The sequence below is a fragment of the Felis catus genome, chromosome B2 (genome assembly GCF_018350175.1).
Source record: "Felis catus isolate Fca126 chromosome B2, F.catus_Fca126_mat1.0, whole genome shotgun sequence".
In the NCBI taxonomy this organism is placed as follows: Eukaryota; Metazoa; Chordata; class Mammalia; order Carnivora; family Felidae; genus Felis; species Felis catus.
In genome coordinates, this window is record NC_058372.1 from 54278064 (window position 1) to 54305749 (window position 27686).

Consider the following 27686-nt stretch of genomic DNA (forward strand, 5'->3'; position numbering starts at 1 on the left):
ATAGATGATTCTGTAGTGTGTGTTTACTATATTTGAAATTATATATCTATAATGACTTATTAACGTTACAAAATGTTACTTGTGCAATATGTTCACTGTGGAGAATTTTTTTTTCATTTTTAAAAAAAATTTTTTAATGTTTAGAGAGAGCACAGGCGGAGGAGGGGCAAAAAAAGAGAGTGGGACAAAGGATCCAAAGCCAGCTGTGTGCTGACAATAGGGAGCCCAAAGTGGGGCTTGAAATTAAGAACCATGAGATAATGACCTGAGCCGAAGTTGGACACTTAACCAACTGAGCCACCCAGGTGCCCCTTAAGTTTTCACTTTATGAACGCTCGGTGTTCATCATGACAAGTATACTCTTCAATCCCTATCACCTATTTCACTCATCCCCTCTAGTAACCATCTGTTTATTCTCTGTAGTTAAGAGTCTGTTTCTTGGTTTGTGTCTCTCTCTCTTTTTTCCCCTTAGCTCATGTTTTGTTTCTTAATCATACCTATGAGTGAATTTATAGGGTGTTTGTCTTTCTCTGCAAATGGCAAGATTTCATTCTTTTTTATAGCTGAGTAATATTCCATTGTGTATATATACACCACATCTTCCTTATCCATTCATCAATCAATGGATACTTGGACTATTGTAAATAATACTGCTATAAATATATGGGTGCATTATCATTTTGAATTAGTGTTTTTGTGTTCTTTGGGTAAATACCCAGTGGTGCGATTACTGGATCACAGAGTAGTTCTATTTTTTAACTTTTTAAGGAACCTCCATACTGTTTTCCAGAGTGGCTGCACCAGTTTGCATTTCCACCAACAGTACACAAGGGTTCCTTTTTCTCCACATCCTCGCCAGTACTTGTTTCTTTTGTTTTTGATTGTAGCCATTCTGACAGGTAAGAGGTGATATCTCATTATAGTTTTGCTTTGCATTTCCCTGATAATGAGTGATGTTGAGCATCTTTTCATGTGTCTGTTGGTCATCTGAATGTCATTGGAGAAATGTCTGTTCATGTCTTCTGCCCATTTTTTAATTGGACAATTTGTTTTTTGACTGAGTTGTGTAAGTTCTTTATATATTCTGGATACTAACCCTTTATCGGATATGTCATTTGCAAATGTCTTCTCCCATTTAGGTTTCCTTTTAATTGTGTTGATTGTTTCCTTTGCTGTGTGTGCAGAAACTTTTTATTTTGATGAAGCCCCAGTAGTTTATTTCTGCTTTTATTTCCCTGGCCTTGGTAGAAATATCTAAAAAATTCTTGCTATGGCCAGTGTCAGAGATTACTGCCTGTACTTTCCTCAAGGATTTTTATGGTTTCAGGTCTCACATCTAGGTCTTCAATCCATTTTTAGTTTGTTTTTGTGTATGGTGAAAGAAAGTGGTCCAGTTTCGTTTCTTTTTTTTAATTCTATTTTTTTTAATGTTTATTTATCTATTTTGAGAGAGATAGAGGGATAGGAGAAAGAGAATCCCAAGCAGGCTCCACATTGTCAGGACAGAGCCTGACATAGGGCTCAAACTCATGATCTGGGAGATCTTGACCTGAGCTGAAATCAAGAGTTGGACCCTTAACCAACTGAGCCACCCAGGTGTCCCCAGTTTCATTCTTCTCCATGTTGCTCTCCAATTTTCCCAGCACCATTTGTTGAGAGACTATCTTTTTCCCATTGGCTATTCATTTCTCCTTTGTCAAAGATTAATTGACCATATAATTGTGGGTTTATTTCTGGGTTTTCTGTTTTGTTCCATTGATCAATATGTCTATTTTTATGCCTGTGCCCCACTTACAATTACTATGCCTTTGTAATATAACTTGAAGTCTGGAATTGTGTTACCTCCCGTTTTGTTTTTCTTTTTCAAGATTGCTTTGACTATTCAGGGTCATTTGTAGTTCAATACAAATTTTACGATTATTCTAGTTCTGTGAAAAATGCTGTTAGTATTTTAATAGGGATTGCATTAAATTTGTAGATTGCTTTGGGTAGTATAGACATCTCAACACTATATGTTCTTCCTATTCATGAGCATAGAACATCTTTCTATTTCTTTGCATCATCTTGAATTTCTGTCATCAGTGTTGTATGGTTTTCAAAGTATAGGTCTTTCACATCTTTGGCTAAGTTTATACCTAGGTATTTTATTGGTTTTGGTGCAGCAGGTTCAGTACACACAAAACAATCAATGTGATATATCAATAAGAAAAAGGATAAAAAACATTTCAATAGATACAGGAAAAGCATTTGATAGAGTACAATATCCATTCATGATAAAATCCCTCAACAAAGTAGGTCTAGAGGGAACATAACCTCAACATAAAAAAGGCCTTTTGTGAAAAACCTACAGCTAACATCATACTCAGTGGTGAAAAACTGAGAGCTTTTCCCCTAAGGTCAGGAACAAGACAAGAACGTCCACTCTCACCACTTTTATTCAGCATAGTACTGGAAGTCCTAACCACAGCAGTTGGATAACAAAAAGAAATAACAAAGATCCACACTGGTAGGGAAGAAATAAAACTTTCAGTATTTGCAGGTGACATGATACTATATATAGAAAACCCTAAAGATTCCAAGAAACTACTAGAACTAATAAATGAATTCAGTAAAGTAGCAGGATACAAAATCAACGTACAGAAATCTATTGCAATTCTATACCCTGATATGAAGCAGCAGAAAGTGAAATTAAGAAAAAATCTGATTTACAGTTGCATCAAAAACACTTATAAATATTTTTATATAAGATCAGGTGTGTGAGTTTTTCTGTAATTAAGAAAATCAGTGTGTTAGGAGCATCTAGGTGTCTCAGTTGGTTAAGTGTCTGATTCTTGATTTGCCTCAGGTCATGAGTTCACAAATTAATGAGTTCGTGCCCCAGCTCTGTGCTGACAGTGTAGAGCCTGCTTGCGATTCTCTCTTCCTCTTTCTCTGTCCCACTCCCTGCCCCCTTGCATGCATGCGTTTTCTCTCTCTCTCTCTCTCTCTCTCTCTCTCTCTCTCTCTCTCTCTCAAAAATAAACTTAAAAAAAGAGAAAAGCAGTGTGTTGTAAACATGAGTGCTTAAACATTTGTTGAATCGATGCATACACTTTAAGTCAATGAATAGTATTCTTCTGTATGAATATATTATAGTTCATTTAATTTCCTCTTAGATGTATCAGTTGTTTCATTTTTTTGTTATTAAAAGCAATACCACATTAAATATCCTGATAGCTTAAAACCTATAATGAATCATAGCTGTGAATACAACTATATGCTGAGTGCTGTGAATCCTAGCAAACCATCAAACCTGGGGATGATTTGGGGGACTCCCAACACAAGTGATAACCTTAATACTGGCAAGAGGTTATTGTAATAGGACAGTGACATGATGAAAATAATGCTTTATACCTTTTAGAGTTAGAAGGACTTTTAATTCTAGAACCCAATTCCTTCTCTTTCTTAGGGGTAAGCAAAGAGATCGAGTGGTATTAGGATGGTAGCAGTGTTCAAGGTGGATCCATAGGTGTAGAAAGGAGACTGCTTTAGGTGACTTTTGCAATAATTTAACTTTGAGATGAAAAAAGGCTTTGCTTAGGTAATGGCATTTAGAATAAAGACCTTAAAGTGAAACAAAAAGAAATGACAGGGCTTCCTATTGTGACAAAGGTTTAAGGAGAGAAGAGAAAAATGATACAAGAGGACTGCGTTCCATAAATTTTTTTGGTGTTTTCACTTGGTGACTAGTATTCTTCCTGTTTCGAAACTAGAGTTCTTTCAGAGCCTGTTTCCCTATTCCAGGCTGTAAGTGTTTTGTCTATTTTAGTGAGCAAATTATTTATCTTTTTTCTTTAGTAAATCTGAATAGGTATTTTAATCTTAATTAATACTCTCATTTGTATTTTCCCAAATTTCATTAATTTGTTCCCCTTTTTTCTGAGAATTACTTATTCCATGTTGTTTTGCCTGGTCTCCAGGAAGTAAATTTATGATATTTAGCCTTCTGAGAAGCATTATGGTAAAATGGAGCAAAGGCTTTGATGTCCAGACAGACCTGGATTCTACTGTCGCTTTTATTAGCTGTATGTACTCAGCAACTTAAGGAACATCTCTGAGCTTTATTTGTCTCTAAAATAAAATAGTTATACTTACATGCAAGATTGTTGAGAGAAAATATAATTCTTTCTAAAGCACTTAGGCCTTAACAAACAGCTCTCATTAAATGCTCCTTATTGCTTATTCTTTGGAGAGTCCGTCACCAGAACTCTAAAGGAAACTGGTATGCACTAATTACAATTGCCTATCTTAAATCAGCCAGAAGAGGTCACTAGAAGATTGTATACCTGTGAATTCTGTTTCGTAAAGATGGCATTCTTCAGTGAAAGAGAATGAAATTACCACAATTTGCATTTTTTGCTTTGCTTCCCTCCTCTTTCCCTTTCGTCCCCAATTTCTTCTGTCTATGCTAATGTTTCTTAAACTTAATACACTAATCACTTGGGAATCTTGTAAAATGCAAGTTCTGATAATAAATTGAGGTGGGACCTTGGTTTCAAGATTCCTAACAAGCTTGTAGGTGATGCCAGTGCTTCTTGTCCTTGGGTCACCCTTTGAGTAGTAGCCAATGTCTAGTGGTTTTTAACATTAAAGCCATTCAATGAGTGGTATATCACTAGATAGCTTCCTGCTTTTCTTCCGTTTAATGCAGGTGGTAGAGGACATACTGTAAGCTTCAGTGTACCTCAGTGTCACTTGTGGGTCAATAGGCACAACCACTCTTTCTCATTCTCTTCCTAGGGGCCAGCCTATCATTTAAGGTTATTTTTCCCTGTTGTTAGCCCATCCTCCCTAGCCCTAGGCAACCTGTAAACTATGGTTTTGCCTTTTCTGGGCATTTCATATAAATGGAATCTTAAAATATGTGGCCTTTTGTGACAAGATTCTTTTATTTACCATAATGTTGTCAGGGTTCATCCATGTTGTAGCATATCAGCACTTCATTCCTTTTTATTGCCAAGTAACATTCCAGCATATGGATATATGCCACTTTTTCTTTATCATTTCATCACTTGGTGGACACTTGAGTTATTTCTACTTTTTGGCTGTTGTGAATAATGTTGCTATAAATAAATGTATAAATCTTCGTGTGAATATGTCTTTACTTGTCTAACAGGTTAAATTGTTGGGTCATATCATACTTATGTTCAGTTGTTTGGAGAACTGCCAAATTGTTATCCAACACACTGTACCATTTTACTTTCTTACTAGCAATAAATGCAGATGCCAATTTTTCCACATTCTTATCAACACTTATGTGCCTTTTAAGCTAGCCTAGATCCTAGTGGGTAAAAAGTAATATTTTATTGTGGTTTAACTTGGTTTAGATATACAAATGTGTATGGTGTATTTTATTTTAATATAGCTGAAAATATAGTGGTAGAAAAGAATTGAATAACTATTTCCCACTTACTCCCCTAGTTTGCACGAGCTAATATGCTATGCTTTTGCAATTGTTATATTTCAATAAAATTTTATGTAGGATCACATTCTTGTTCTATTGAGCAAACATTTTAAACAAGCTTTATATTGAATCCATTTATAACTCACAGTTGAACTAAGAATTATTTTGTTAGCATTCTTCAAGTTAGGGACATTTTTATAAATTGGTGTTTAAGAAATGCCTTTAGTGCTCTTATTTAGAGCTTTCTAAGTATCTTCTTAGATGTGATCTTCTGCAGGGCACTCACTAAATTAAAATGGGGTAAGGTATAGTGGAAAGAGCATAGAATTTTTAATCAAAGGTATAAGACTGTTTGAATGGTTATTTTGTCTCTTCCCAGGGTACAACTTGATTGGAGGGAAGTGTTGACTTAACTAAATTTAGTTTTCTCATTTATAAATAATGAAAATAGTACTTCATGGGACTATCGTAAGGACTAAATGGAAAAGCACGTTTTGAACCCTAATGTGCTTCTTCACATGTGCTCAATATAAATGTAAATTTCTTATTCCTCTTTCTGTTGCATTTTATTAGCACTATATAAACATTCTATATCCCTAATGTTAATGATTGTAAATTTAAAAAGACACAGTACAACTTCTAAGGCTATTACTCTAAGGACCATTAACAAGATGTCAAATTATATTTATACACAAGCACATATACACAGACATAAATATAGATACTTTAAAGTATTTTCAGCTTTGGGGCGCCTAGCTGACTCAGTTGGTAGAGCATGTGACTCTTTTTTTTTTTTTTTTTTTTTTTTTTTTAATTTTTTTTGCAACGTTTATTTATTTTTGGGACAGAGAGAGACAGAGCATGAACGGGGGAGGGGCAGAGAGAGAGGGAGACACAGAATCGGAAACAGGCTCCAGGCTCTGAGCCATCAGCCCAGAGCCTGACGCGGGGCTCGAACTCCCGGACCGCGAGATCGTGACCTGGCTGAAGTCGGACGCTTAACCGACTGCGCCACCCAGGCGCCCCGAGCATGTGACTCTTAAAATTTTTCTTTTTTTTTTCTTTTTTTTTTTTTTTTTTTTTTTTTGAGATAGAGCGTGAGCAGGGAAGGGGCAGAGAGAGAGGGAAACACCAAATCAGAAGCAGGCTCCAGGCTCTGAGTTGTCAGCACAGAGCCTGACACAGGGCTCAAACCCACGAAGTATGAGACCATGACCTGAGCTGAAGTCAGATGCTTAACTGACTGAGCCACCCAGGTACCCCAAGCATGTGATTCTTAATAGGGTCGTGAGTTGGAGCCCCGCATTGGAGGTAGAGTTTACTTTAAAAAAAATTTTTTTTTTTATATTTAGAACATTTTCAATTTTGAGATAGAGGAGCCTCTTAACCAAGTGGACACCTAGAAAGACATACCTGTTTGACTATATTAAAATTTTAAAGTGACCACATCAAAATTCATAGATATTTGAAAAATGCTTGCAAAATGGAGCATCAGACAGAAAGTTAATTTTTATAATGAAGAAATGATACAAGTTAACCGGCAGGGGAGAAAACAAAACCAACTGAAACATCAGACAAAAGGGTATGAGTAAGCAATCCACAGAATATGGAATATCCATAGAATTGTATGAATTAAAAAAAAAAAATCTATAGTAGCTATTGTACCAGGCTCATTCATTGCTAGGGAATGTGTGAATTGGTAGAGCCTATTTGAAAAACAATCATACAGTATCCTTTAATAGTCAAGTAATAAACCTTTTAACTCAATAGGGCCACTCCTAATAATGAGAAAAATACGTCTGTAAATAAGGATATGTATTCAAGGTTGTTTATAACACCGTTGTGTTATTGCTTCTTGGCCTTTTGGCTAAGATCAAGTGTAGTATATATGTTCTTATCAGTTTGTAACACCATTGTGTTGTTTATAGTGGCAAGAAAAAAAAAAGTCTGGTAATGAATAGTTACCTAAGTCTTAGTAAACCTACACTGGTTTACAACCAGTTGAGAACTTTGCAACCATTGAGAAGAATGAATTAGAGGTATTCCAGTTGATTTTTTTAGGCATTTTCATTAGGTATTGTGGAATAAGAGAACTAAGAAGCAGAAGAGTCTGTAAGATGACAATATTTGGTAAAACAGTGGCAGTTCCCTGTGTGTTTATTTCTATATATTTTTGTAGATTATTAAGCATGGAGATATTTGTGGAAGAATACATATATATATATAAACATAGGTTATATTGCAGAATAGAGTGAATAAAGCAAAATGGAAGAAAAAGTGTATGTGATATGAAAACATTTATTCATTAACATAATATAGATGTGTATATAAAAGAAAAATATATAGAAAGCAAATTTACTTGTATATTATCACAAAAAGATGGTGAAGAGTTAAGAAAAAAAATTTTTAATCCACATAGGCAATTTAATGATAAAAATTCCATAGTTCACACTGAGGAAAGAAAAGTTCTCTTGTTAAAAACTGGTACAGAATATTCCAAATCAGAAATTTTGAAAGTTGATTTTTAAAAATTGAATATTGATTTTAGTTGTCTGTAATACAGCTTTGCTTGTATTTTAGGAAGCTGCAGATGATGGACATAAAAACAACCTTCTTCCTCAGATTATTCAGTGTTTTGCGTGTCCAAATTGCTTCCTTCTTTTTAGCAGCAAGGATGAGTGTTTGAAGCATATGTCTGGAAAGAATCATTTCCATCAGAATTTTAAACTGAGTGGTATGTTAATACTCTGTTCTGAAAATTATTAAAGTACTTTAATCTTTGCTGATTTACCATACTTCTCAGATAATTCTTGAGGTAACTTATCCTCACATTGGATTGGAAACATGAAAGTGAAAGATTGTCTTAATTTTTATTTTTCAAAAAAGATTCTCAACATTGATCTGTACCAGCAGTAAGGTTTAGTTACTTTGAGGAATGAAGAGAAACTTGGAAAGAAAACATTTCTTTATATAATAAATATAAAAAATAATTTTTGATGTAATAATAATTTTTATATATCCATAATATCTAGGAAGTTGGGTGTTTCTCTGCATTAAAGGTTCAGATTTTGAGCATGAGTTCAGCATCCTTTGTACTTACGGCTGGAAAATGACTTCTCTTAGTTTTTTAGCACAACAATCTTTTACATATTCCAGCCAATGTTGAGAAAGGCAAAGGGGAGGAAGGTTGGGTTGCTATCTGCTTAAATCTTTGCAAGTTATAGTGTATTTTGTCTTTCAGACGACAAGGGAATAGCACAGCCAATATCATTTCCATCTTTTGCAAAGAAACTTCTGATCTCTCTCTGCAAAGATGTCCCATTTCAAGTTAAGTGTGTGGCCTGCCACCAGACACTGCGTTCTCACATGGAGCTCACTGCCCACTTCAGGTTTGTACAGGTCTAGTCGGGCTGTAAGGGAATCCTGCCCAAGAAGCTCTTTACCAGCAGGAGGATTCAATAGGATGTTTTTCTATTTCATGTTCCTCTGCTTTTAAAATGAGATTATATATTAGTCTGGAAATTAATCAAATTTAACATAATGAGAGAAGTTGAAGGTGTGGAAAAAGTGGATATATTGATATTGCTGTGAATGTAAAACCAACAGTTCTATTTGTGTTTTTCTCTGTATGTTTGTGAAGAGTGTGTGTATGGGGGGAGGAGTGGGTTAACTTGCCTTTAAGTGTGACTTGCTTTTAAGTCAACCAGAATGGAAAGTATAATATACATATGAAAATTAAATTTCAGTGAAAGACCAAATTTATCAAATAATCAAGTGTGATTTTTTTTTGTCTTTGCAATGGAAATTATCAAGCAATGTACAACCCCAGTACACCTTTTACCCAGCTTCAGGATTTAGCAACACATGGCAGTCGTGTTCATTTATATTCTCACCCCCCTACAAGTTATTATTTTGCGGTAAATCATGTCATTCTATCTGTAAATACTTCTATATATAACTATAAATGATAAGGACTCCTTTTTTTAAAAAAATCCTATAATACCATTATCACAACTTAAAAAACTGGTATTTTTAATAGCATCAAATACCTAATCAGTTATAAAATTTCCCTGATTATCTCATAAAGTTTTTTGTTTCACATTTGGTTTCTTGGAATCATGATCCAAACAAAGTCTGTACATATTTTCTGTTTAGGTACTCTGTCTCTTAGGTCTCTGTTTTCCTGTTATGTCATTAAAATATATTAAAAGTTCGTATCTACTAAATTGCATTCATTTAAATAGAACAATTATTTTCACAAACCTTCGAGTAAAATATGTTCTCAATAAACAAGGCAGTAGAATATAATTACTCTGTATATACCCAGTGTAACTACTAAGGTTAGCAGTCCTGGTTCTGACTTATATTTCGTGAGTTCAAATCCTGGCTCTACCTGTTATTTTTATTCTTAATGTTTTATTATGTAAAATTTCAACTGTATGAAGTCAGCAGAATAGTCTAGCGAACCTCCATTTACCCATTTTATTCTATACATCTTTATGCTCCTTATTCCCCTTATTTTTTTTAAAGTTTATTTAATCTGAGAGAGAGAGTGTGTGTGTGTGCACCAGCAGGGGAGAAGCAGAGAGAGAGAGAGAATCCCAAGCAGGCTCTGCACTGCCAGCAGAGAGCCTGATGCAAGGCTCAAACTGACAACTTAAGAGATCATGATCTGAACTGAAATTGGACGCTTAACTGACTGAGCCACTGAGGCGCCCCAGCCTCTTAATTGTTTTTAAAAGTTCTTTGTTTTTGAAATACAAATTAAATTAATCACAGTGTACACATCTTAACTTTTATGATTTTGACATAAAATCACAGATAGATACCTACATCTGTTAACCTATGCTTTTATCATAATATGTTACCTGTCTGTGGAAAGTTCCATTGTGTCCCTTTCCAGTCATTTCCCACCCTCTTACCCTGCTTGCCCTAGATATTTTTTCCACCTTGCATTGGCTTCATCTCCTTGAGAACTTCATGTAATTGAAATCATGTAGTATGTACTCTCTTGTATTTGTCATAATATCTGCGAGATACACCTATGTTGCTTAGTACATTGTTCCTCTTTATTGGTGAGTAGTATTTTATTATATGAACTTAGCACAATTTGTTTATTCATTCTCCTGATGATGGACATTTGGATTTAAAGTTTTTAGCTATCATAAATAAAGCCACTGTATATATTTTGTACAAGTCTTTTATGGACATATGTTTTCATTCCTCTTGGATTAATATCTAGGAGTGGAATTGCTGGATCAAAGAGTAAGTGTATATTTAATTTTATAAGAAACTATTACATACTTTCCCAAAGTGTTTGTACCAACAAGGTATGAGAGTTCCAGTTTCTCTGCATCCTTGCCAAGGTTTGGTATCGCCAGTCTTTCATTTTAGCTGTTCTTTGAGTGCCTCTTTGTGGTTTTAATCTGCATTTCCCTGATAAACAATGATGTTGGGCACTTTTTCATGTGCTTATGGGTGATTCATTTATCTTTTTTTGTGAAATGTCTGTTCAAGTATTTTGCTAGTTTAAAGATTGGATTGTTTGCTTTTTTCATAGTGAATTGGAATTCTTGATATATTCTAGATGTAAATATTTTGTCAGAAATATGTGACTATATTCTGTCCCAGTCTAGACTTTGCTGTCATATTAATTATGTCTTTTGTGGCTGTCCATCCTCTTTCCTGAGTATCCTTTGCTTATTCTTCAGGAGTATATTTTGTTTACTTCAACTTTTATGAATGTCAGCTTTTTTAAAGCTTTTTGGTTTTTTTAGCGTTTACGTTTATTTCTATAATTTGTCTCAAAACAAATTTTTGCTGATCTTTGAAACCACCAGCATTTGACTTTACTGATGATTCTCTGCTTTTTGCCCATTTTTTACTTTGTTGATTTCTGCTCTTTAAACTTTGGGTTTATGGGGCACCTGTGTGGCTCAGTTGGTTAAGCGTCTGCATTCGGCTCAGGTCATGATCTCATGGCTTGTGAGTTTGAGCCCCACGTTGGGCTCTGTGCTGACAGCTCAGAGCCTGGAGCCTGCCTTGGATTCTGTGTCTGTCTGTCTGTCTGTCTCTGTCTCTCTCTCTCTCTCTCTCTCTCTCTCTCTCTCTGTCTCTGCCCCTCCCCTATTCACGCTTTGTCTCTCAAAAAAATAAAAATAAACATTTAAAAAAATTAAACTTTGGGTTTAATTTGCTTATGTTTTTCTAGCTTCCTATAGTAGAAGCTTAGGTTGACTTTGGACCTTCTTTTTCTGTATAAACATTTAAAGTTACAAGTTTTCCTCTAAGCATTGAATTACCCTTAGATTTTGATAGGTTGTTTTCTTTTTCATTTATTTAAAAATATTTTCCCTTTTCCCTTTTAATTTCTCCTTTGACCCATAGATTTAGTAGAAATTTGTTGTTTAACTTCTAAGGATTAGGGATTCAATTTCCAAATATTTGTATGAATTTTTTTGATCCTTTGATTCTAGTTTTACTGTTCTGTACATGGATTAGAAACAGACAAAATATAGGTAATACTCAGGTACTCTGAGGTAAAATTATTCTGTCAGCTGCATTTTTATTGAAAAATATCTTTTAGTGCTTTTTGTATACATTGTTTATAATTCCTATAAAAAGCAGAGATACTGTATTTAGAAAGTACTTACAAAAGAGGTTTTTTTCATCTAATTTAGAGTTCGTTGTCGAAATGCTGGTCCTGTAGCTTTGGCTGAGAAGAGCATTGCCCAAGTTGCAGAAAAATTCGTATTAAGAGGTTACTGTCCAAATTGCAACCAAGTCTTTGCGGATGAAACCAGTACCCGAAATCACAAGCAGAATTCAGGGCACAAAGTCCGAGTCATTACCTCAATGGAAGAATCAGTCTTACTTTATTGCCATAGCAGTGAAGGGAGCAAACCTTCTTCTGACTTGAATCTCTTGCTAGATCGATCAAAATTTTCATCACTTAAAAGAACCATGTCTGTTCAAGAATCTAACTCACAAGATTGCACCACTGTTCCAAAAAAGAAGATGAATTTAGAAGGTAAAAGCCATGAAGGTACAGTTTGTGTTCAGAAAGAAAAGTCATTTGTTAAAACCTGGTTTTGTGAATGCCATCAACAATTCCTAAGTGAAGATGCAGTAGAAAAACATGTTTTCTCAGCAAACACAATGTGTTATAAGTGTGTGGTCTGTGGAAAGGTATGTGAAGATTCAGGGGTCATCCGTTTACATATGAGCCGGATTCATGGAGGGGCACATTTAAATAACTTTCTTTTCTGGTGTCGGACATGCAAAAAGGAGTTAACAAGAAAAGAGACTATCATGGCACATGTGACTGAATTTCATAATGGACACAGATATTTTTATGAGACGGATGAGGTAGAAGGTGAAACTTTGCCAACATCCTCTGCAACATTGGTGAGTAATTTGACTGCTAAGAATCCTTCTTCAACTATTACTATTATTGATCATTCTCCAGCAAATAGTCCTCCAAGGGGTAAATGGCAGTGCCGAATTTGTGAAGATATGTTTGATTCCCAGGACTGTGTAAAACAGCATTGCATGTCTTTAGCAAGTCACCAGTTTCATAGATACAGCTGTGCCCATTGCAAAAAGACTTTTCACAAGGTTGAAACACTGTACCGACATTGCCAAGATGAGCATAACAATGAGATAAAAGTTAAGTACTTCTGTGGGCTTTGTGATCTTACCTTTAATGTGGAAGAAGCATTTTTAAGTCATTATAAGGAGCACCACAGCACAGATTATGTGTTTGTGTCAGAAAAAACTGAAACTTCAATTAAAACTGAGAATGATTTTCCAGTAATAGAGACCAGTAACCTGTTAACCTGTGGTTGCCGTGAGAGTTACATCTGTAAAGTTAACAGAAAGGAAGATTATGGTAGATGTCTCCAAATCATGCTGGATAAAGGTAAACTGTGGTTTCGCTGCACCTTGTGTTCAGCAACAGCACAGAATGTAACTGACATCAATGCTCACATCCATGAGGTGCACAGAGAAGAAAAGAGTGAGGAGGAAAAGGAGCAACGGTATGTCATCAAGTGTGGCACTTGCACCAAAGTGTTTCACGATCCTGAGAGTGCTCAGCAGCACTTCCATAGAAAACACTGCTTTTTACGGAAACCCAGTGTGGCTCATTTCGGATCTGAGAAAACAAGCCTGTACAAGTTTGCTGCCAGTGCCTCACGTCCAGAGAGAAAACTAAAACAGGCAGTAAGCCATCCAAAAAATTCAGAGATGGAGAAGGGAGCCGAGAATGACCTAAGCTGTCAGAATATAGGTATGGCATTACAACTCTAATGTCTGTGCAGATTTCACATACTGATAGAGAAACATACATGTATTGTAGCCATCCTTGTTTTTAAATTTATTTATTTTGAGAGTGTCCACACAAGCGGGGAGGAGGCAGAGAGAAAATCCCAAGCAGGCCCTGCACTGTCAGTGCAGAGCCCAATACAGGGCTGCATCTCACTAATCCATGAGATCATGACCTGAGCCCAAATCAAGAGTTGACACTTGGGGCACCTGGGTGGCTCAGTCGGTTGAGTGTCCAACTTCAGCTCAGGTCATGATCTCACAGTTCATGAGTTCAAGCCCCGCATCAGGCTCTGTGTGCAGACAGCTCGGAGCCTGGAGCCAGCTTCAGATTCTGTGTCTTCCTCTCTCTCTGCCCTACCCAGTCTCACTCCCTCTGTCAAAAATAAACAAACATTAAAAAATAAAGGGGTTGACATTTCACCGAATGGGCCACCCGGGTGCACCTGTGGCCATTTTTGTGAAAGCTAATAATGATTCAGTTTTGAAGTAAGAAACATGGTGGGATGATACAGTAATCATTATAGCATATACTTTTGGGGGATATGTATTCCTAAATACGAATACATACTAGTATTTAACTATTCATTTAACTACTCTAAACTTAAGGGGACAAAGAGTATATATTAGATTTAAACACTATGTATTTAAGATAACATTGTCTTTTATAAGAAGCATGGGAATTTTGAGAGATGAAGAAAATTGATAGTCTTTCTGAAAGTCAGATTTAAAATTTATATATATATATATATATATATATATATAAATGTTATCCTTAACATATAGATTCTTCTTATCATTTAGAAGGTTCATTAAGAAGATAAATCCAGTGAACTCTTTGTGTTTATATTTTGACTTTATTCTTTTGTTGTTGGAAAATTCTTTTTTTTTATTTAATTAAACTTGTTTTTTTATTCCAGTATAGTTAACATAGTGTTATATTCATTTCAGGTGTACAGTATAGTGATTGAACAGTTCTATACAGAACTCGGTGCTTATCATGATAAGTGTACTGTTAATCCCCTCACCTATTTCACTCATCCTCCCCATCCACCTCCTCTCTGATAACCACTAGTTTTCTATATTCAGAGTCTGATTTTTGTTTTGTTTGGTTGGTTTCTTAAATTACACATGAGTGAAATCGTATGGTGTTTGTCTTTCTCTGACTGACTTATTTCCCTTAGTATTATACCGTCTAGATCCATACATGTTGCAAATGGCAAGATTTCATTCTCTTTTATGGCTAATATTCCATTGTATATATACACCACATCTTCTTTATCCATTCATCTATCCGTGGACACTTGGGTTGTATTTATAAGTTGGCTATTGTAAATACTGCAGTAAACATAGGGGTCCATATATCTTTTTGAATTAGTGTTTTCATATTCTTCAGGTAATTAGTAGTGGAATTACTGGATCATATGGTAATTTTATTTTTAATTTTTCAAAGAATCTCCATATTTTCCATCGTGGCTGTACCAGTTTGCATTGCCACCAACAGTGTATGAGGGTTCCTTTTTCTCCACATCCTCATATTTTGGCTTTGTTCCGTAATTATGAGAAATCTTAATGTTCACTTCAGAATTTATATATTTTTGTTATGATTTTCTGGAAAGCAGAGCTTTTACTTAGACTTAAAACAGCAATTAGAAGTAGAGTTACAAATGGTAGCAGGAAACCAGGGAGAAAATTGAGGTATAGATCCCTTTGTACTTAATCTAGATAAGACTCCCTAAGTGTAGGTGTGCTGGGTGGCTTAGGTGCTGTCAACACAGAGCGAGCTTTGGATTCTTTCTCGCCCTCTCTCTCTGCCCCTCCCCCCTCAAAATAAATAAATAAACTTAAAAAAAAAAGAGTAAGTCTAGAAGAGGACAATGGTTTTATTTTGTTTAGAAGTATAATTTGTCGTGGTTAGAATATAATTTTAAGTCCATATTCTTTTACATAAATATGAGCTCTTGGTAAGTTACACAGTGTAGAGAGGGGACAATGAGGATATGTGAAAATTTTGGCTAAAATTTTTTTATAAACTATTTTTATGAACTACTGAGTTTATACAGGCTTGCTGTATATAGCATTTGTAGATCTTAGCATCATCTTTAGTCATGGCATGTTTTATGTAAGAAATGATTACATAACATACTATCAACTCATTCAGTTCTACTTTTAACAGTGAAGCAGTGATTACACTGTTTTTATGTTCTCTTGTGCTTTTCTCTTGTTCTCCCGATTACTTTTGGGAATTTATGTCGGTCTGTGTTTGATAGATGATTGTAGTATCTAAATCTACAATTACTAAGAATTAAAAAAAAATTTTTTTCCTTAGTAATTTCTACACCCAGTGTGGGGCTTGAACTCACAGCTCCATGATCAAGAGTCACATGCTCCACTGACTGAGCTAGCCAGGGGCCCTTACAATTACTAAGAATTTTAAGACAAGATAAAAGAAGATAGGTGGCTTGGAAATGGGAGAGGATGGCAGTGCAGTATATTTGAGGGAGGCTGTATTAGATGGAGTAGAACCTAGTCATTTTAAAAATAATTTAAAATGTTAAGGTTTGGGGCGCCTGGGTGGCGCAGTCGGTTAAGCGTCCGACTTCAGCCAGGTCACGATCCCGCGGTCCGCGAGTTCGAGCCCCGCGTCGGGCTCTGGGCTGATGGCTCGGAGCCTGGAGCCTGTTTCCGATTCTGTGTCTCCCTCTCTCTCTGCCCCTCCCCCGTTCATGCTCTGTCTCTCGCTGTCCCAAAAATAAATAAACGTTGAAAAAAAAATATTAAAAAATAAATAAATAAATAAATAAATAAAAAATAAAATGTTAAGGTTTGCATTGGTACACTGGAAACTTTAAGGCCTTATCAAGATAGAAAATTATGAAAGAAGTGAAAGAGATGGAGAACAAGAGTTGGAGAATGGTGGAAGAAGAAAGAACTTAAGAGAACCAAGAAAGATGTGTTTATGGTAGGAGGTGCTGATGTGCCACCAGTACCTGTTATGCACCACTTTATGGTAGAGGGTTGTCATTTATTTCATTTGTGCTCTGTAGGGTTTTTAATCACATAGCTAGCAGGTTACTAATAAATCAGTCTAGATTGGGAAAAGAACATAATTCTGGTGGGGAGAAGTTCTTACCAGGTAACCTTGAAATTTTATTTTAATATATATATTTTAAATGTTTTTAGTTATTTTTGAGAGGTGAGGGAGCATGAGCAGGGGAGGGGCAGAAAGAGGGGGACAGAGGATCCAAAGCAGGCTCCAGGATGTCAGCACAGAGCCCAGTTCAGGGCTTAAACTTTCACAAACTGTGAGATCATGACCCGAGCTGAAGTTGGATGCTTAACTGACTGAGCCACCCAGGTGCCCCACCTTGAAATTTTATTTGATGGATGGTGCAAGTTTTTGGTTTTTCAGCCTTAAAACTTGGTCTTTTAGTTCTCCCAGTACATTGTTTTTTAATTATCATTTATTTTATTATTATTATTTTATTACTATAAACAACTTTTAAAGAAAGTCTTAGCTATAACAGATTTGGTAATGATGGAAGTAATTTTGGAAGTGGCGGAAGCTATAATGATTTTGGCAGTTATAACAGTCTTCAAATTTGGGACCCATGAAAAGAGAAAAGAGACAGAAGCTCTGGCCCCTATGGGAATACAGGCCAATACTTTGCCAATCTACAAAACTAAGATGGCTATGGCAGTTCCAGCAGCAGCAGTAGCTATAGTAGTGGCAGATTTCAATTACTGCCAGGAAACAGCTTAGCAGGAGAGGAGAGCCAGAGAAGTGACAGGGAAGGTGTAAGTTACATGGATTTGTGGACTCAGACCAGCATATTGGTGGCAGAGCCTAGCTGCTACATACAAAGAAGACATGTTTTAGGCAATATTCATGTGTATGGGCAAAAAAAATGAGGACTGTATTTCTGACTAATTGTGTGACAGGTTTTTTAAATTTATTTTTTAAAAAAATTTTTAATGTTTATTTTTGAGAGAGAGCAGGGTGCATGCAAGTGGGGGAGAGGCAGAGAGAGATGAAGACACAGAATCCAAAGCAGGCTCCAGGCTCTGAGCTGTCAGCACAGAGCCCAATGCAGGGCTTGAATCCACAAGCCATGAGATCATGACCTGAGCCAAAGTTGAATGCTCAACCAACTGAGCCACCTCAGTTGTTTTTTGTTTTTTGGTTTTTTTTTTTAATTAAAAAGAGAAAGGCTTAGCATCAATGGCATGTATTTATAGAAAGAATAATAAAATTTTGGAAGTATTCAGAATATTTTTTATCTGGTGTAAATATACTGTATCATGTATAGGTTTGGATCTCATGAAAAGGTTTAAGTAGAAATTAATAATATTCAAGATTAATATTTTTGCATATTCTCTAGTATCTTTTAAACTTGAGAAATTAAAGCGTTTTTAGCTAATTCTTACCAAATTCATGTTAATGTTTCTCTTCTCAGATGAAGAAGTTGTTGAACTTCCAGATTTGGATTATCTGCGAACCATGACTCATATAGTCTTTGTAGACTTTGATAACTGGTCAAACTTTTTTGGTCATCTACCAGGGCATCTTAACCAAGGAACATTCATCTGGGGCTTTCAAGGTATGATTGATAAGGAAAACATCTGATATCTTCTCCTCTTTTCTCCATTAGAATATGTTCCACATTAAAAGGATTGCTCTTGAACCTTCTTGAATAGAACATACAAATGTAATTGCAATATTGTCACTTTGCATTGTAGCTACTTTGCCAGAATATTTTTCTCTTTACATTTCTTTGTGGTGAATGTTAGCTCTCTTTGGTGACCTAAAGTTTGTGGATCTTTTGATACATATTGAAAAAACATTTATTCAGCACCTACAATGTGCCAGGTACTAATGCTTGGTATTAACCCATGCTTACTGATTATTATATTTATCTCCTTCTTAAAACATAAGGCAGGATGCATGAGAAGTTTATTTTTTCCAAAGTGTAAAACTAATAAATAATAGAGTTAGCTTTTGAACTTGGACCGCTTGGCTACAGAACTAGTATGATTTTCAAATTGCCATAATTGCCTCTTCAGTTCATCCTTACTGAACTGAAGTTCATAGATACGCAACTTCATCTAAATATTTCTTTACAAACCATTGACCAAACAGAGAGATGACTATGATTTACAGAAGTTTAGTATAGTGAGCATCCAATAAACTTTATGTTTGATAGGCAACAGCATATAAGAGGATGATTTGGGGTGCCTGGGTGGCTCAGTTGACAGCTCAGGTCATGATCTCACGGTTCGTGGGATTGAACCCTGTGTTGGGCACTGCACTGACAGCATGTTGCCTGCTTGGGATTCTCTCTGTCCTTCCCCCCCACCTCACACTCTCTCTCTCTCTCAAAATAAGTAAATAAACATTTTAAAAATAATTTTAAAAAAACAAAGAGGAGGACTGGATTTAGGATAGAGACATACTGACCTCAAAAAAATTAAAAAAGAAACGTACTGACCTGGATAAATACTCTAGTACAACCTTTTAGTAAATTTAGCTTTGCTGATTGCCTATCATTTCTATCCACTGAATAGTCTTGACATATTTGTTAAAAACAAAACAAAACAAAATTAATGCTTACATTTATATGGAATTATACCAGTCAGAGACTCCTTACACATAATTACTTTTGATTTTCCTTAACATAACCTATGAGTTTTCAGATTAATGGGCAGATGCAGGGAAGGTGGCCTACTTTGCCAAGATTGTAAAGCAACAAGATGGTGATGCCTATACTAGAACTGAGTTCTGCATTCTAATCTAGTACTTGCCCTCTAAAAAAATCTTTTTCTAGTGTGTTTTTTCTTGATAGAGCTTTCAGTTGTAGCTACTGTTCAGTTCTCTTTTTTTCTCTGTTTGACTATCATTTATGCCTTTTCTAAAAATAATAGGAGGAAACACCAATTGGAAGCCTCCACTCAACTGTAAGATCTATAATTACCTGAATAGGATTGGATGTTTCTTCCTTCATCCTCGTTGTAGTAAAAGAAAAGATGCTGCTGATTTTGCCATATGTATGCATGTGAGTGATTGTTTTATTCAAAATCTAATGTGAATCTAGGACCCATTTGGAATTTTTTTTTCCACTTGAATCGTAATGACAGCATAGAGCATTCTTCAGTGCTATATTTTTGTATAAAACCTTCTACATAAGATTCTGCTGATGACTAATGAGAGCAAGGACCCGTATCATACTTATTTACTGCTTTCCCCAATTCCTAGCAGACTCCCAGCTACCCATTGTAGACCCTCAACTATTTATAGAATAATGATCAATAGATGACAGTGTATTTGATGTATGCTGAGATACTTTCACATTTTAACATCTCTGAAATTGGGAGACACCTTAATAATCACTATTGGCCTAGGTGAAATTTGCATTTGCTTCTCTGTCTGCCAGTCACCTAGAGAAACTACCAACCTGAGACCCATTTTAAATTAAATTCTCTGCTTAACTATAAGTCAGTTTACATGTCGCACTGATAACATGAATTTACTCTGTAACCTTGTTAATTCCTGCTTACATTTTAAACCACAAAACATTTTCTTTTCCATCTATTCAGTGCTAAGATTGAATTATGCAGATTACCTTGCTTACCTTCTCTCTATGGCAGATTTATTTCTTATTTATCCTTAGATTAAGTGTGTAACCCTTGTAGCATTCCAGCCTCTTATTTGACTTCTTTTGGTATTTTTTTCTTAGTGGCACATAAAATAGCTTATCTTATAATTTGTGGCAGTTTACATTTGATTAAATGTGTTATATTTTATTTATGAAGGAGATCTTTGTATCATACTTTGGTGGGAGCTAGAGAACAAGTTAAATAAACCTTTTTAGGGGTGCCCGGCTGGCTCAGTTAGTGGAGTGTGCAACTCTTGATCTCGAGGTTGACTTTGAGCCCCATGTTGAGTGTAGAGACTACTTTAAAAAAATAATAAAATCTTAAAATAAATAAATAAACCTTTCTAGGTATGTGTTCATACTGAAATAGATGTAATGGTTTAAAACTCAAATACTGATTTTTATCAACATATGCGTTTTGTTCCAACTTAGGCTGGCCGTCTAGATGAACAACTACCCAAGCAGATTCCTTTCACCATCCTCTCAGGAGATCAAGGTTTTCTGGAGCTAGAGAACCAATTTAAGAAGACTCAGAGGCCAGCACATATACTAAACCCTCACCATTTAGAGGGAGATATGATGTGTGCCTTGTTAAATAGCATATCTGATACTACCAAAGGTACGCAGCTGCAGTCACAGTGCAAACCACCCAAGAGGAGGAGACTTCACTGCTGAGAGAAACCAATAAACTGCTGTCCACTAGTGAACTACTGGCTGCTCACTAAAGCATCATGCTCTCATACTTTATTTTTTCCTTTTCTCCCTTTCATTTTTTAGTGTTTTAGGGAAAGGATGATTTCATAATTTTCTGAAGCCTTTTCTGATCTAATAGATAAAATCTGTGTTCATGTATATAAAATACATATTCATGATTTGAAATATGTTAGTATAATTTTGCAAAGCTCAGAATCCAGATTTTCACTATTTCTGAAATTCCAAATTTATCTTCAATTTTTCTGAAAGCTAATTGCTTATAGATTAAACCAGAAAGAATAAATAATACTATGGCAATTAAAAAAAAAAAAAAGATCATTTTAAGAGATTGGCAGGGATGAAATGAAGCCCTGAGAGAGGTTTAGTTCCTTGAAAGAGGTACCTTCCTGTCCTATTCCCAGGACTTAAACTCTCTTCTCTGACATTCTGATATTGTTCAATGAAAGGACGTGCTAATGTTCACTTTCACTACCAAGCATTTAAGAAAGGATGTAATTCTAGGGAATCAGATGAGTTTTTTTCATAATTTCTGAAGTAAATGTGAATAGAAAAACAAAAGAATAATTTTTAAATATCCTAATGGCTTCCAGTCATGAATAAGATTTGAAGATATTGATGAATGACCTCAATGAAAACGTATCTTTGGCATTTTTATCATAAGCTTTATTTTTTTTTTAACACTTAATTTATTTTTGAGAGACAGAGACAGAGCATGAGCAAGGAAGGGGCAGAGAGAGAGACACAGAATCTGAAGCGGGCTCCAGACTGTAAGCTGCCAGCACAGAGCCCGATGTGGGGCTTGAACCCACAAACTGTGAGTTCATGACCTGGGTCGAAGTCGGCCACTTAACCGACTGAGCCACCCAGGCGCCCCTTTATTATATGCTTTAAATTTTCCAACTCTGCTGTCCGCGTAAGGTATTTTTTTCTTTCAACATTTTTGGAGCCACATTTTGATTGAAAACCCATTCTGAAAAATTTTGCTCTAATCACTCATTACAGTGGATCAGTTTACTTCTGCCAAGTTAGGAATCTTTAATCTACTAGCCCAACTCTGCTCTTTAAAGGAAAATCAACTCTGTTTTGCATATTTATGTCATTCTTTAGTACTGAATTTTATCTTCCTGTTCTATAATTTTTGTTTTCATCTGTTTGCTTTTTCTATCTCTGGCTGCTCTTTTTTTTTTTTAATCTTTTTCTTTTATTTTTTTGCCATCCTGTCCCCAGTCCTTAACAACATCCACTTAATATCCTGTGAAATACCTAAATTTTTACCTTCTGCCACCCTAGACCACCTTTTTTCCCTTTTCTTATGCTGCTGATTTGGGAAACATTTCTTTGGTAATTTCCAACGTGAAACTTATTATCGGTTTGCCTTTCTTACCAACTTGATTTGGAATGAGAGCTGCATATAAGTAGGTCTGCATGGGTGTATTAGGGTTGGAGGTAAGATATAGGTTATTATATTCTGATGTTCCCCTCTCAGTGCCCCTTATGCTCTAGGTGTGTGTGGTTTTTTTGTTTTTTTTTAATCAGTTCATAATCAGTGCTCTTAGGAATTTACTGCTCTTTGAGGGCACCTGTGTACTTTATTCTGAATTTTTATGAAATGCAGAGATTGTACTACAGTGCATAAAAGAAGGGCATGGGCTTTGGTTTGAATGCTAACTTTGCTGCCTCCGTGCTATGTGATTTCAGGCAAGTTACTGAACTTTTTCTGAGCCTCACTTTTCATATCTATAAAGTTGTAAGAATTAATGATACGTATAAAATGTCTAGCACAGCATATAAAGTGCTGTGGGTATTTAATAGCAGCTATTTTTATTATTACTACCATAAGAAAAAAATATGATTCCTAGCCACTACTTTTTATTTCTGTTTTTTCTAATATTTTTTATTGTGGCAAAATATATGGAAGATTCACCGTCTTAACCATTCTGAAGTGTATGTATATAGTTCACTGGTGTTAACTACATTTACATTTTGTGCAGCCATCACCATCATCCATTTTCAGAGCTTTTTTCATCTTGCGAACTGAAACTTTATACCCATTAAACAGTAACTTCGTACTCCCCTTTCCCCAACCCCTGGCAAATACCATTCTTCAGTATTTTGACTACTTCATATAGGTGAAATCATACAGCATTTGTCTTTTTGTGGCTGCCCTGTTTCACTTAGCATAATGTCCTCAGGCTTTATCCAGGTTATAGCAAATGTTAGAATCTCCTTCCTTTTTAAGGCTGAATGATATTCCATTGTATGTATAGACTTTTGTGGGAAATCAAATAGGTATGTCCTGGGTTAAGAGATTATAAGGGAACACATTGCAAAGCAGAAAACTGCTTTCTGGCCTTGCTGAAAACAGCAGCCAAGCTTTGTTAATATATACCTAGGGGTTAGGTCCTGCCTATGCTCACAAATTCCTTAGACCATGTTATCACATGGAATTTTTTACCCTGTCTTAACTTGTTTTTCTGCACGTTTTCTGTACATTCTTAGTGGCATGTAGCCCACTGAGTATTGCACAATGTTATCCTAAATGTCTGCTCAATAAACATGGGAGCTTGAGAGCAGCTCGGAGAGACTTCCCTAAGCCTCCCTCTCACCTCTCTTGACTTGCATGGAATCTTGAGCAATCCTTTCTGCCATCCTCAGCCTTGCTGGACAAAGCCAAAAGCTGAACCCACAGACTGTTTTTTGCTTATCTGTTTGTCCATCAGTGGATGCTTACATTGTATCCATGTTTTAGCTCTTGTGAATAACTGCTATGAACATAGATGCACAAATATCTCTTCAAGACCTTGCTTTTTATTTCTTTTGAATATATACCCAGAAGTGTAATAGCTGGATCATATGCTAATTCTATTTTTAATTTTTTGAGAAACTTCATACTGTTTGCCATAGTGACTATATCATTTTACATCCCTACCAACAGTGTACAAGGGTTCCAAGTGTTCTGTATCCCTGCTAACACTTGTTGTTTTCTAGGTTTTGTTTGTTTTTTATAGTAGTCATCCTAATTGGTATGAAGTGGGATCTCATTGTGGTTTTGATTTCTATTTCCCTAACAATTAGTGATGTTGAGCATCTTTTTAATTTTTTTAAATTTTTAAAGTTTATTTATTTTGAGAGAGAGGGAGCGAACACACAGAGGAGGGGCAGAGAGAGAGGGAGACGGAGTCCCAAGCAGGCTCCGCACTATCAGCGCAAAGCCTGACATGGGGGTCGAACTCATGAGCCATGAGATCATGACCCAAGTGGAAGTCAAGAGTCAGACACTTCCGACTGAGCCACGCAGGTGCCCAAGCATCTTTTCATGTGCTACAGCCACTACATTTTAAAAGTAATGAAAATTACTAAAATTAAGTGGCCAAAGATGTGTAGAATCCTTCAATCATGAGTTTTCATTTAGACCTAGATTTAAAGATACTTACGTAGCTAGCTCTAAAATTCAAAAAAATAAGGTATACTGAATCACAGTATGTTCAGATTCAGTTGAAGACAAATTTTTTTCTTTATGGAAGGCTTAAAGACATCAAATTGACTAGTAGTGAACTTTATAATAAAAAGAACAGTCCTTGGATAACTTTATTCCATCACCTTTCCTAATAAATGGCTTTGAAAAATAGTAGAATAATAGCGATTGTTTAAAAATGATATTTGATATGTATTGGGATTTAAAAAATTTCTCAGTGTCCACAAATACTGTCATTCTTCTTAGGCCTTTAAGGTACTTTTGGTTACCACAAGAATGCCAGGGTAACTCCTCCCTCCTAGCTTATTAGCACAGTGTTCCTATCTTTAGATTTGAAAATAAGACCGTTTGGGGTGGAAATCATTGGACCTTTCTGAAAATCTGACAAAAAGCTATGTTTCTTTCCTCAAAAATGAACAGGTATAGGAGCACCTGGGTAGCTCAGTTCGTTGAGCATCTGACTCTTAATTTTGGCCCAGGTCATGATCTCAGGGTCCTGAGATTGAGCCCTACAAGAGATTCATCACTGACAGTGGAAGCTGCTTAAGATTCTCTCTCCCTCTCCCTCTGTCCCTCCTCTGCTTGTATGCGCGCGCGCGCGCTCTCTCTCTCTTTCTCTCTCTCTCTCTCTCTCTCTTTAAAGTTTGTTTGAGAGAGAGCACACACACATGCAAGTTGGGGAGAGGCAGAGAAAGAGGGAGAGAGAGAATCCCAGGCAGGCTCCACACTGTCAGCAGAAGGCCTGATGTGGGGCTCGAACTCACAAACCATGAGATCATGATCCAAGCCAAAGTCGGATGCTTAACTGACTGAGCCACCCAGATACCCCACCCCTTTCACTCTAAAATTAAAAACAAAAAAACTTGTATATGCAATATCAAATACAATTTCAGGGCTTTGTGGTCTCAAGGCTCCTAGTTACTGATTAACCCACAAAACTCTTTAGAATATGACAAAAATTCATACTGCAAGTAACATACAGTGAGAAGTTCTCATTAGTCATTATTTTATAGACAGTTTGCTGATTTTTCAGGTTTTGTAAATCTCCATCATAGCATAAACAAATGATAGAAGTTTGAACCTGTTATTTCTTTATAATTTTTCAGAAATTTTCTATTGTTAGGACCAGAAAGTGATATTACTGAACTGGAGCTTCCTATATAAACAAGGAAGAATCTATTGAATAGTGTCATGAGAATCTGTGACAATGTTGTATCTTTAGTTTTTGCCAGTTTTTCAGTTAATGGAAGGTTTTTTTCAGGAAGTATTTTTCACAATAGAAATAAATACAGTCTGAGTGGCTGGTTCCCTATATAAATGTCAAGTCAGTTCACCATAAGATATTACTTTTTTTGCTTGGTAGGGAGGGAACAGCTAAGTAGCTTTACTACTGGTACTTTTTAAAATCTCTCAGAGCCAAAGCATAAGAGACTCAAAAACTGAGAACAAACTGAGGGTTGATGGGGGGGTGGGAGGGAGGGAAGGGTAGGTGATGGGCATTGAAGAGGGCATCTTTTGGGATGAGCACTGGGTGTTGTATGGAAACCAATTTGACAATAAATTTCATATATTAAAAAAATCTCTCACTTAGAGTAAGTCATTTACTCTTTCTGGCAACATAACCCTTTAGACTAAATTTGAGATTTGAACGTGGCATGGCTTTTGCCCTGTAAATTAAATTCTCTCCCCTTCTAAGCCTCAGGATTCAATCACCTACATTTTGATTACAGCTATGATAAATATATAAATCTCTGTAGAGCTATTTTAAAACATCTATTAATTTGATACCTTTGGCCCTCTTATCCTTCATTAGTTCTATTTTATATTGTACTCACTTTTTTTAAATGTTTATTAATTTATTTTTGAGAGAGCACAAGCAAGGGAGGAGCAGAGAGGATGGGGGAGACACAGAATCTGAAGCAGGCTCCAGGCTCTGAGCTGACAGCTCAGACATGGGACTTGAACCCACAACCACGAGATCATGACCTGAGCCAAAGTTGGACGCTCAACCAACTGAGCCACCCAGGCGCCCCAGTTGTTCTCACTCATTTAAAACTTTACAGGGGATGCCTGGGTGGCTCAATTATTTAAGCATCTGGCACTTTTAGTTTTTAATGTTTATTTATTTTGAGAGAGAAGTCATCAGTGGAGAGGCAGAGAGAGGGGAAGAGAGAATCCCAAGCAGGCTCCATGCTCTCGGCACAGAGCCCAATGCTGGGCTTAATCTCAGGAACCATGAGATCATGACATAAGCTGAAATCAAGAGTCAGTCCACTGACTGAAATCAAGAGTGAGCACCCCAGGTGCCCCTAAGTGTCCAACTCTTGATCTCTACTCAGGTCTTGATCTCAGGGTTGTGAGCTCAAGCCCTGCATTGATTCCATGCTGGGTGTGAAGCATACTTAAAAAATAAAATGAAAAAAAACTTGCCAAGAAACATGGATCCTTTCTAGTAATCCTAATCAGAGGAGCCAGGTATACTTTCTCTTCCTCTAGACCTTTTTTTTTTTTTTTTTTTTTTACATTTTATTCACAAATATATGTTCATTCTAACTCGACTCATATCCGAAGATGCAAATATAACTTGTCACTTAAATGTTTTTAAGGAGAGAAAAGGAACTAATCTTTATTGAGGGCCTACAATGTGCCAGCCACTCTCCTGGCTGCTTTTTATATTTGTAGTGGTTGAATATGTTTAAACATGTTTAAAGAACAACTTCCACGTTACTTAATTACCTTTTCAACACTGTGAGGTAGGATGTGTTAAGATCATCCCATTTCGTGGAGGTCCAGAAAGGTTAAAATAAGCTACCTGTGGCCACACAGCAAGTATTTTTCTCTTTATCAGTATCTCCTGGTAAGGCTGAGCCTTTTACTGATACAAATATCTGATTTTATGATGTAGAGAATCCAGTGCAAATTATTGACTCTAACCATCTCCTTGAAAAAGATAAAGACGTTTTGCTGTAGTGTTGACAACACAATTGCAGAGTTTATATGAAGATACCAAATATGAGAGTTTAACAAAAATAACATTTAGGAAGATGTATGGGGATGGACAGAAAATTAAAAGATT

At 36.0% G+C, this 27686-nt stretch overlaps 1 protein-coding gene and 1 pseudogene across 3 annotated transcripts in view; both read left to right on the plus strand.

The window, feature by feature from the left end:
- Positions 1-27686, plus strand: part of ZNF451 (zinc finger protein 451) — an 88236-nt gene that overhangs the window by 45010 nt on the left and 15540 nt on the right. For all 3 annotated transcript variants that reach the window (XM_023254076.2, XM_045057683.1, XM_045057684.1), the window contains 6 exons: positions 8024-8177; positions 8685-8832; positions 12124-13733; positions 18226-18369; positions 19691-19821; positions 20854-21040. In XM_023254076.2, the coding sequence (XP_023109844.2) occupies positions 8024-8177; positions 8685-8832; positions 12124-13733; positions 18226-18369; positions 19691-19821; positions 20854-21040 (2374 nt within the window). The remainder of the gene's footprint in view (positions 1-8023; positions 8178-8684; positions 8833-12123; positions 13734-18225; positions 18370-19690; positions 19822-20853; positions 21041-27686) is intronic.
- Positions 7291-7428, plus strand: LOC111560725 (annotated as a pseudogene).